At 33.5% G+C, this 12,116-nt stretch overlaps 2 protein-coding genes across 29 annotated transcripts in view; one reads left to right on the plus strand and one right to left on the minus strand.

Annotated features, from left to right (window-relative positions):
• The first annotated feature begins 1,819 nt into the window (after positions 1–1,819).
• LOC126920343 (cytochrome b5-related protein-like) lies at positions 1,820–7,320 on the plus strand. Of its 2 annotated transcripts, XM_050730559.1 has the most exons (7): positions 1,898–1,969; positions 2,093–2,187; positions 4,339–4,595; positions 4,739–5,006; positions 5,126–5,417; positions 6,167–6,382; positions 6,774–7,320. In XM_050730559.1, exons 3-7 carry the CDS (start codon positions 4,365–4,367, stop codon positions 7,048–7,050), a joined length of 1,284 nt encoding a protein of 427 aa, XP_050586516.1. In that variant the 5' UTR covers positions 1,898–1,969; positions 2,093–2,187; positions 4,339–4,364; the 3' UTR covers positions 7,051–7,320. The 2 variants fall into 2 exon arrangements, with proteins under 2 accessions (XP_050586517.1, XP_050586516.1); XM_050730560.1 differs by lacking the exon at positions 2,093–2,187 and having other exon boundaries at positions 1,820–1,969.
• Positions 7,321–8,097: 777 nt separating this feature from the next.
• LOC126920325 (myosin heavy chain, muscle) overlaps positions 8,098–12,116 on the minus strand; it is a 41,363-nt gene continuing 37,344 nt past the window's right edge. For 26 of the 27 annotated variants that reach the window (XM_050730504.1, XM_050730503.1, XM_050730481.1 and 23 more), the window contains exons 23-26: positions 11,704–12,099; positions 11,233–11,577; positions 10,874–11,122; positions 8,098–9,009 (exon numbers count right to left, since the gene is read on the minus strand). In XM_050730504.1, coding sequence (XP_050586461.1) covers positions 8,926–9,009; positions 10,874–11,122; positions 11,233–11,577; positions 11,704–12,099 — 1,074 coding nt within the window. In that variant the 3' untranslated portion in view covers positions 8,098–8,925. Of the gene's footprint in view, positions 9,010–10,202; positions 10,265–10,873; positions 11,123–11,232; positions 11,578–11,703; positions 12,100–12,116 lie in introns of all 27 variants that reach the window. The other variant, XM_050730500.1, reaches the window with a different exon arrangement.

The following is a 12,116-nucleotide window of genomic DNA, read 5'->3' on the forward strand; positions in this document are numbered from 1 at the left end:
GTAAATACACTAGGGTCAATTACATTGACAAAATTGTTACGGTACGTATTTTCGTCGCTTATAAATCCGTTATAAATCGTTTATGTATTCTATTAAATACATTCCATGTGAATTTTAAATTGCTACAATGTTGATATCAATTAACTTTTTTTACTAATAAGTTCCACAGGACAGGATTGCTATCACCATTTCAATACCGATTAACCGAATGGAAAAATCTGGTTGTGGCAGAACACGATGATAGTTTTGGATAAGCTTACGATTATCAATTCAGTGTTGATAATATTTTTTTTTGTGTTCATAAACTATCACATATCAAGTAAACATATGTATAGTTTACTACTTTATTGGTTAATTATAGAAAAATTCCGACTGGTTAAAAACCAATTCTATTTCAACAAATTTGTGTGGTATACTAGTAACTTTGACTTTAAGCTTCTATTTAATCTCGTTTTATTGGAAGATATCGCTCATTTTGTAACATACAACTCCAAAATATGTGATCATTTATTTTTAATAGTTCAATAGTTAATAGTTTCATGTTATTTAATTATAAAATTACGGTATAAACGAAAGGTTCTTATACCTTCATCTTCTAGTTTCTATGAGGCAGATAAGGAAGATTTTCTTAAACTGATAGGAACTTTTTCGACATTAAACGACTTTCCAACGGTAATGATAATAGATGATTTAAATTTACAATCGGTTGATTGAGAAGACTAATTACTAATAACAAATTACTAATCTGTCATTATTTTATACTATAGTTTGATAAAATTAATATTCGGTTACTCCGGAAACGGTCAAAATGTCTAAATGCATAATATGTACATATGTATATATCACCGGCAATATTTTTACATAGAAATAGATACAGGGTGTCCTAGTTCTTTACAAGATTATACAAGCAAATATAATAAACAATGTTATATAGACGTAGGCTCTTATATACTTTGTTAAAAAGTTATAATAAAAATATGAAATAACAACGGACTGATTTCTTGTTCGATATCACGTAGGAATAAAATGTACAATATCGATTGACGTCATAATTTCATTTCAAAATGTAGTTCGTTATTGCGAATACGAAGACTAGCATCTACGGAAAATAGAATCTATTGCATTACTAATTTCTTGTTCATTCTCTTAACTGTTGCAAATACGATATGAATCATTTGCATTAACTGCCGACGCGTATTAATTTGTGTTTGATAAACTTTTTTCTTTACGGTTAACCGTAAGGAAAAATCTGTTAAAGCGATATCTGGTGAACTTGGGAACCAGGGAATTGATCCTCCTCGACCTATCCATCGTTGAGGGTAACGGATTGCTGCACTAGTTTGATCAAACCAACGACCTCGGCAAGTAAACATCAAAGCCTGTGTAAACATATCAAATAGATATGGGCAAATACTGGATTGATGAAACAGCAGTCTTTTATCATTTCGTATCGTTGTTATAACTTTTTAATATATGAATAAATTTAATCTACAATAAAACATTTCAAAGATTATATTTATATAACATTTTTTTTTCTTAATTTTATGTCTGGAATATAATGGGAATGTTTTGTGAAAAAATCTGGTTCATCCTGTATATAACTGGCAAAATACATTTTCGTCGCTTATAATTCGTCGCTTATAAAGAAACAAAATTTTCTTATAATCAGAAAAAACATTCAATTTCATGTTAAAAGAGTTAATAGTAATAAAAATTGTAACAATACCGGTCAAATTTTTAAATAAAAAGTAATATACACATACTTATTTCGATGTGTATAATGTCAGATATTCTGTAATAAGTAACAACGCGTTATAGAGTTATCGTCTGTTGGATTGACTATCGTTGCAGGGTCAAAGTACTAGGTCGTACAAATTCAACTCAATGTATACTGGTTTGACATATATAAGAAAGAAGAGTGCTTTCCAAATTACTTCATTAAAAGCAGTCCGTTGAACAACGTAATCAGGTTCAGTTTTATTTAGTGTTACAGTAAAATAAAGTATTTTTTCGTGTAGTGAGTTACGTCTTCGTAATGCGATGAAATAAATATCGTTGTTTGTCAATAATTATTAAAATATTGCCCAAACAGCATCAAGTTATTTGGAAATAAATTAGAAGATTCAATCACAATCTACCATATTAGAAAGTTCTACAAGGAATCTCTATACACGATTAACATCCTTGGTATGACAAAATTATTAGAAAATATGATAAACATTCTTTTTTGTATAGTAATGTGTAACTAGAAATATTTTTAATAATTAATAGACGTAGTAAAGTTAACTTATTAGAAACTTGAAGTTGCGAAACAGAATGCGTACAATATGCGAAAATACTATAACATTCATAAAACATCGAACGTGAAATATTCGTCATAATATAATATAACTTACGATGAATACTGCCCGAAACCATATCATTCAAAAACAGATGCATGCGTGGCAATGAAACACGCGCGTAATTCATAATATACTCACGCTATCGCAAAATAACACTATTTCTAATCAAATGTGAAAAACGGGGAATCCATTTCAGTTTATATTTTAAATTTAACTTTCGTCGATTCACTTTATCTTGCTTGATTATGTTGTAGCAAGCAATTTATCCATGAACAATGATCTGAAAATAATTTCTGTTTGTAAAAATATAAAATCATATAATATTAATATAAAATCATGTAAAATATAATATCATATACGTGGTATATTATTGCATTTACTTATTCAATATTTTAATTCATTGCGACAATAGTAATCGAATGTGTTGACATTAGATAAGTCACACAGAAATCAAACAAATGTGATTTTAAAAATTAGACATTAGACGTCATTACAATTGAGATATTTTAATAAATGATACAAATAATCAAATGAATAGTAGAGTAACGATCAGTGGCGGATTTAACCCTTTGGAAGCCTGAAGCTAATAATCATTTTGGGGACCCTGAGCTAAACTGAATTTATAAAAGTTCAACCTGGCTAAATACTTAAAGCTAAATCGTTAAACCAATAGGAAATTATGACACATTTAGAGATTCTTTGGTTAATCTGTCAGAGTTAATATTAGTTAATATATAACTATAAGTTATATATTATTCCCTTAGACGATGAATATTAACATCATGTGCAGTAATTAAAATCCGCACGATATCATGGCCAGTCTAAAGCTGCCTTCAAAATTCTCATGATAAACGAGTCTTGTCGGAGGATTTAATTACTTTTCACGCATCCTAGAAAACGTAACAATGTTTTAGAACACTATAGAATGGGCCCATCAAGTACTCGATAGACGTCTCGAGTATTCGGACGACTATACGTGCTGATTCAATAAACATCGTTTTAGCCAAGCCAACACTTTTATCCCTGTCCTCCCATACCAACAAATGTATTTTATGTAATTTTGATATTTGTTTATTATTCTTTTTGATAGACATATTGTTTCGGGGACCGACGCTTTTAGTCTCATTAGCGTAATGGTAAATCCGTTCCTGGTAACGATACGCTACTTTACAGATTTACCCGCACACCCCTATTTTCTCTTTTTTAAACTTTGATGATATATTTATTTTGCTAGTATTAGAAACGAACATAGGATAGTTAATTTTTTAATTTAAGACAAGTGTCGCCGATATGAATGGTAATATTAATTGCGAAACATATTTGAAATAGAATGTTATATAACGAATGATACATTGCTATTTATTAAATACTTCAGCCAGCTTTAATCAATTATGTGTAAAATTTAACTAACTGTAAGGTATGTTAAGATTTAGTTTAAGAGGACATGAGTATTTCGATAATTATTGTCCTCTAACTCTATCTTATTGTCCTTTAATTTTAATCCATTTTCTAACATATCACTAAATCCGCGAAAACAACTACGTACATACAGTATTTACAAAAACACGCAGTTTCATTTATGCAATCTTTCTTGCAAATTATTCCATTTACTTATCAATATTTTGAAACACTAAAAAATTTATTTTGCAATTACTATATCACTTTGTATTATAATCTTAACATTTGAATAATGTATTTTTAAATAAAACTCGTAATTTAACGTTACTAACTTCTTTTAGATATTTTCAGAATGCAGAGTTTAAGATATGATTGTAAATGGGATTTTAAACAATAACTTGATAAATTTAATGGGAGCAGGATAAATTAAAACGTTCATAACGAAATAAATAACACGTTTTAATAAAATCCCTTATATTCTTTATTTAGATTTATATCCTGAAGCACGATTAAGCAACTGTTATAATTATTAGTTAATGTTAAGTAATGTTACTTATTTATTTACAACTTTTATTTAATTATCTTACGTACCGTATAGATCAATAAAAAAAGAAGAAGAAAGCAATGCGGAAATTAGAAAGTTCGATACCGGGTTTCGAAAATTTTCCTGGAAGGGATACTAAATTTCAAACAGCATACTCTTTTCTCGAAGCAAGAAGACAAATAGACGGTGCGGAAGGTTTATGGAGGATTCAAAATAATTTATATGATTTAGAAGGTTTTGCAAAATTTCACCCAGGAGGAGCAGAATGGATTCGCCTAACCAAGGGTACTGATATTACCGAACTTTTCGAGGTAATTCGTTTTCGTGTAGTACAATAATTGGTACAATAGTTTCTTCTTCTGGTTATATATTCTTGTTATAAGTCACATAATTTAGTTCAATGTACAGGTTATTTTAAACGGTATTTTAAATAGATGTAATTTGTATTTTTCAGTCGCATCATCTAACTGATAAAGCTGCGAAACTGCTTCCAAAATACTTGGTGAGAGAGGCAGTTTCACCACGAAAGCTGCCATTAACGTTTGAACCGAATGGTTTCTTTTCTACTTTCAAAAAGCGTGCATTAGAAGCCCTAAAAGACGTGGATTTTCATCGGCCGTCGTCAAAAACAAATTTAATCGCTGATTTTTTTGTCACTACTACCGTTTTACTTAGCCTCGCAGTAGCTTATACGCAATCTTATTTAATCATCGTGCTTGCTGGTTGGTCAAATACTTTAATTACATCTTTAGTCTTTAACTACTACTATATGACAAATATAATTTGCACGATATTTTTGGATGCAAAATGCTATAATTGAAATATATATTTATGATTTCAGGAATTTTTCTCGGGTGGACCACGGTTATTGGTCATAATTATTTTCATATGAGGAATAGTTTTCGAATGTATTACTTTGATTTAAGCACATTATCGTCGAAGGATTGGCGAATAACACATGCAATGAGTCACCACATCTACCCTAATACCCTTTGGGACTATGAAATATACTCACTTGAGCCTTACCTGTCTTGGTTACCAGATCCTAAAAAATCATTGTTGAAAGGTATCATTAGTCAACTGATGAGTCCTATCATTTGGGCTTTAGCTTTTTACGCACAAGCAATCAAAAGGTTCGTTATTATTTTTTTATATCAGGATTAAAGACTTATCAAAATCCAACGATGCATATTATGTACAGATAATATTTCTTAATATTAAATTGTTTATTCCGCAGCTAAATATTTCATAAATAGATGCAATATATCATATAATATTTATTATTCGAAACTCTTTTGCTAGTAGTTGCTAGCCGCTTGAAGATGACTTTCTGTTGACTTCTACAATCAGTACCCAATTTAATTATTATCAACAGTAAAAATCTCTTCTTTGGTTATCTTTCTCACTCCTTTTCTTATTCCTTCCTTTCTTTCTTATTATTCTCCTCCATGACCTTTTTCATCATTATTTATCATCTATCCACGTTCCTATTAAATCTACGTCGTTTTACCTTTCTATATACTCGCAGAAATCCTTTTCTTTCCTAATAACCCAGACATATTCCAAAACACTATACTCTCTTGTTTCTTCTCCTGTCTCTCTTTGCATTGCTTGTTGTTCCGCGAGATTTTCTTAAAAATGTACTTTCTCACTTCTTCCTCCCCCCCCCCTCTCTTGTCATCTTACTACACTTTCCATCAACTCTTAACTTCTGGTAACCCGTTCACCACCTTCCCATTACACCTTCCGTCTTTGCCATTTGCACCAATTCACCTTGTATTTCTGTTTTTTTTTTTCAGAAGTTCGGTTTATGGTATTATAAATGAAATATTGTTACGTTAAATACAAAAAGTCAATATTAATAAATACGTATTCGTTTCAGATATTACTCTGTGTTCTTCGAATATAGAAAATTCGAATTTCGAGATGCCGTACCTTTCTTTTTGCCCATATCGATGTCCTTTCTGGCGCCAAGTATTTTTGTGGGTGTGAAACTTTGGTTATTAATTATATTAACAGGCAGCTTTTTATTTTCTATGACCGGTTTCAATGCAGCTCATCACCATCCCGATATCTTTCATGATGGCGACATATACAGGTTCGTTTGTATACGTATCGGTAATACGTGCTATATACATTCTATTATTTCTATCGATCTTCTTATATCATACATTCTTATATGATTCTATGTTTTATATTTTAATCGTACTACATATAAGTTGCGCAAGTTGTATTTGAAATTGCTCGTCAAGATTAAATTCTTAGAGATTTTTAAAGAAAGATAGGAGGTATACATCAATTCAATGCAACTTATAAATCTTGAAAATTTATCAACACAATAATTCTATTTATATGTATGTATATGTATGCATATTTATCGTTGATAGGTTCATTCAAAATTATAGTTTCTAATCGAAAGAAATGTGAACGTATAAAAAAAATATTCTCAATTGAAACAGTCAATAATAGAGACGAATAATATTTTCTAGAAACGATTTCGACTGGGGTTTGCTAGAATTGGATGCTGTAAGAGAGCGAACAGTGATCGATGACTCTGACCTTCTGGTGTTGACTAACTTCGGATTACACGGTCTTCATCATCTTTTGCCAACAGTGGATCACTGTTACTTGTCACTTTGTGAAAAAGCTTTTCAAGAAACTTGCAAGGAATTTGGCGTTAGTACTAAGAAGTTTACCCAATGGGAGCTTGTAAAGGGACAATTTAAACAAATCCTACGTAAAGAACGGAAAAAGAATATTAGATAGAATAACGGATAGGCTATGATTAAAGCGACGATTAAAAATAATTGGTTTCTTGTGAGGGTCAGCGTCCACTTAACTTAAGAAATAAGCACTAATCACGTATATTATTAGCGATCAGTGAATTCGTATAACAAATACGTGATTTTGAAAATACATTTTTGATAGAACACAAGCAATGCATAAAGAAGTTGAGTTTGATTCGAGTCGTCTTGCGCTATGTTGCTCTCGTAATTTTAAATAATTTCTATATACATATATCTTACTACAGCTTAATTTTAACGTTGAAACTGTTTCGTAACTCCTACCCTTTCATCCTTTCAAATATAACATGACGAAGTTTTCTACATTTTAAATCTTATATATACGGTCAGTCGCAAAGGTCTACAAACACCTATCGAATTTTGCACATCCGGCTAACCAAAGAAATTGAAAATGCACTTTGTCACGATATCATTTATACCTACATAGCGATACAATTGTCATTAATGTTTTCCTAAAAGGAATTAAAAGCTCAAAACATCTGACTAACAAAAATCTTGGGATAGAGAATGACAGAACATGATCTCGCGTCAGAAATGACAGAACCTTACATTTTCTCGTCGTCAAGGAATTATTGATGTTCACGTAGGTGCCCCAGAAAATATTATTATAATTATTAAGCACGTTGTTTTTATGATTTCATATAGGTATAACAGGTGCATGCAATTTTTGTAACACATTGTATTTTATACACTTTTACTTCTTTCCTCCTACTAAAGGTAAAAGTGAATAAGTTGTGTTACATTCTAGCAACGTGTGTCTTAATGTGCCAAAAGGATTCGTAATAATTCGAGTAATATAAAGGAAATAAAAAAAAAATTACAGATAGGTATATATGTATCTGAAGGCGAATGAAAATCAACGGTATAAAATGAAAGAAAGTTAGTATTTGCTGCAACGCAGACGATATGGCAAGAAACGAATTATAAGGTGATGATTAGAAGATTCTAAAAATTCTAAAAATTATAAACGATTAGAAGGGTAGAGTATATGAAATGACAAATATTGCAATTGGTTCTTAATTTTATTTATTGCTTATTTATTTTAATAAATACATACTTCGGCTCTCTTTATAAATTACAATTAACTTTATAGGATAGGATTATCATTTCGATGACGTATATAATAATGCGCGCTGACGTTCAAATCCGTGACTAGCGTTATATTTTTATTTATTGTTTATTTTTTTATACCATGTAATCTTGTTCTTCTTTTATCGTTCCGTTTCTGTAATGTGTATATCGTATCTATTTATCGATTCGTCCGCTTGATACGCGCGTATGCCAGTATTGCACATACTTTTCTTTTCTGCCACGTGTTCATAATACAACGTTTAAAATTTCGAGCTGGCTCTCGTTTTTCATTTCAACCGCTCGCTCGCACCTTTCCTTTCTCTCGTCTTCTCTCTTACTCTTCCACTTTCACTCTTTCACTCTCTCTTTCCTCGACCGTCAGCGCGAGTGGTGAAGGTTAATCTCTCCTCCACGTCTATTGTATTGCCGATTTCTTTTGCCAATTAACAATCAAATATACTAGAATTAGAACTAGAATGTCGAAAGAAAAATTTCCAATCTTTTGTAATCTTCCCTTTTCTATTTTTATCTCGAAGCTGGCAAGATGAGACCAAGCACGGACATTCTCGTGTCAACACGAAAGTAGTAAAGATCTGAGGATACTTTCTTTACTTTTAGTATGGAGATGTATGTGCGTAGGTATGAAGACGATGGGATGAGTTATTTGAGTGAGATGACACGATGAAAGTTCGCCGGTTGCGATCAATTCATACGTTAAGCTGTTACGATCGTGTTTGTAACAAGTATGTCGTTGTCGTATAGATTTTTACAGTTCACCATCGGGCTGCAGGTCGAAGCGTGGCGGGAATGCGGAACCATCCAATTGGGGTTTGAACGCAGGTCGGTGTGGCTGAAAAATTCCAAAAGAAGTATTATTATTTTCATTCGGTACTTATGTGATCGCTGTTAATCATAGATCAGCGAATTTGTTCGAAAGCATGTTTATTTCTGTTCTCGCGAATAACAACAAAATTCTCACGCGATACGTTTCTGGTCGTGATGCTTTCGAACAACACAATTTGTTTCCGGGAAAGTGTTTTTCGGCTTTTAGCGATGGGATCAAGTGCGAAGTTTTTATTTTTATTTGGCGTATCTTTGGTATAACAGTAACAAAACCGAATACGTTTTAAACGATACGAAATTTTCCGAATTGCAGACTCACGATTTCTGTCTTTTATTCAAAGGTAGAGAATAATTTGTTTCTTATTAATTTGATATTATATCGTTTCTAACGCTACGATATCGAAATGCCAGTTTATAAATGTATACCATAAGTCTTTAATTCCATCCCTAATCCCATCTTTCACCAGGATCTAGTATCGCTGTATGCATTCAAAAAAAAAGAAAACATTTTTTGGAGATAAATATTTAGACACGTTCTTTGTGTCCTTCTCATTCATTCTGCGTGTTTATCGCACATCATTGGTATTGGCAATTGAAAGACAACAATGGGATATGAATCGAGGGTCGTAATACCTCTCTTAGACAATTGGAATGATTTTGTCTGCTTAGTTTCGTGAAAAGAATCACAAAGTGGATGATACATCGACTAATTGCAAGAACTAATCTAAGTATCTAACAATAATTATGTCGAAAATCGGAATTAACAACGAAAAACGATCGATGGAGTTATGTCTTTACATCGCGTCGCGTCTTTCATCTGTCTAATGTCTAACGAAAAATATATGTAAACAAATCTATTCACATGTAACTAACCAATCACTAACCAAGCAACGATTCGTCTATATTCTATATTATAACAGAGGGATCGGTACAGTGATCCGTTCGTGAACTATCATGAATTTGTTTGGGATAGGTAATACACAACGTTAATCAATGACTAGGAGCAAGCTTCATACTCGTAAAGTATGCCCCCGTCAAGTGTTATCAGCTTTTCACACAGGTTCAAGAAAATAAGACATTGACGATCGGCGGATTGGGGATTCGGAACAGTTCTGTCTATGTATAATTGCTTTCTTGCGATTATTGTGCTTTTCCATGTATCGACACACACACGTGCTTATGACACGTGCACAAACTTACATGGACCGGCGCGGTACTCTTTACTCCATTGCGGAGGGCGCCTTACGGGCCTTCTGTTGGGGCTATACAGGGACATACAGATTTACAATTAGAGATAATTGCCGTAATCTCTACTTTTCTTTGTACGCAATAGTTATTCTCTTTTCTTTCTACGCAACTTTTTCTTCTCGTTTTATAGGAAATTTCGTTCTCGATCGCCAACTTGGAAATCCTGTGCCATTTACTATGCCGTATTGATTTTTAGAAAATCGAGATTTTCACATATCCTGCGGAATATGTGTATATTCCGATACATTAGCTCGATACATTTTAACAAGAGATTGCTACACGAGCTACGGAAGAGAGATCCTACTGCTATTCTATTAAAATTTCTCTTTTCTTCATCTACGTCGCTGATAACGTAAATCTCCATTTTTCATTTTAATCTATTTTCATATCACACGTATCATGGAATTTCTCGGAAAATTTTTAATCGAATATATCTTCAAATATCATATAATCAAGTTATATTAAACCTTATATTATTACAAAAGAAATTAATCGTCGAATCAAAAAATGTAAAAAGAAAAAAAGGAAGAAAAGTATCATTTTTTAAATACGATACGAAAAGAAAATGCAGGAAATTGAACGAAGAGAATAAAAGAAACGGTAGTAATTGAATATTTGCTTACCGCTGGGCTCAGTCCGCGCGCAGCACTTCCTCCGCGTCCTTTAGTACGGAACTTGGTAATTGCCTGTTCAGCCAGGTCCGCCCTTTCCTCTGCCTCCTCGAGCTCTTGTTGCGCTTTGCGGAATTTCGCTAGATTCAAAGCAGCGATTTCTTCAGCTTCCTCGATCTGCCTCTTGTAGGTCTTGATTTTCTGTTGAAGCTTATCGACAAGGTCTTGCATGCGCTCATGGTTCTTGCGGTCCTCATCAGCCTAAACATTTATAGATTTAGAATAAGCTATCGTTGAAAATCTTGATAACGCGGTTATTATTATTCTACATTATATTATATACGATATATATATATCGTACAAACTCGTACCTGGAAGCTGAGTTCCTTGATGCGACGTTCGGACTTGCGAAGGTTCTTCTGAGCGTCGGCGTGTCTCCTCTGTTCTCCATCGAGTTCGTTCTCCAATTCACGAACACGTTGTTCGAGTTTTTGAATTGCCTTCTTACCACCTTTCAGGGCATTCGCTTCAGCTTCGTCGAGGCGCACCTGGAGTTCCTTGATCTGAGTTTCGAGTGCTTTGCGAAGTTTCTCTTGCGTCTGAGCATGATCTTGTTCGGCTCGAAGTTCGTCGGCTAATCTAGCGGCATCAACCATGGCTTTCTTTGCTTTCTCCTCAGAGTTCTTTGCTTCGTTCAACAATTCGTCCAAGTCAGACTGAAAACAAAATAAATACGAGTCTCATTCGGATTTGTCGTCTTTTTCGAATATTTCGTTGGAGCTTATATAAAATAAACGTAAATGTGAAAAATTAGAATCGAATAGAAGGATAAGAATGCTCACGTGAAGGGTTTGCAGCTCAGCCTCGAGTTTTCTCTTGGCAGCAGAGATGGAAGCGTTCTGAGCACCTAGTTCGTTGAGTTGCTCGTGGCAGTCGGCCAATTCTTGTTCAGCCTGGCGACGTCCGCGGTCCGCTTGTTCGAGAAGAGTACGGCTTTCTTCGAGTTCGTTCTGAAGAGCGTTCGCCCGGCGTTCCGAAATTCCAAGAAGTTCTCTCGCTTCGTCGCGAGCTCGTTGTTCTTCCTCGAGCGCGGTCTGGACATCCTTCAGCTGCTGTTGGTATCTCTTGATGTTCTTTTGAGCTTCGGCATTCGCTTTGTTCGCGTGATCCAGGGCGATCTCCAATTCGTTTATATCTGCTTCCAGTTTTTTCTTCATGCGCAAAGCCTCGGCCTTGCCCTGAAAAGTTTCGTCAA

Source organism: Bombus affinis, chromosome 9 (assembly GCF_024516045.1).
Source record: "Bombus affinis isolate iyBomAffi1 chromosome 9, iyBomAffi1.2, whole genome shotgun sequence".
In the NCBI taxonomy this organism is placed as follows: Eukaryota; Metazoa; Arthropoda; class Insecta; order Hymenoptera; family Apidae; genus Bombus; species Bombus affinis.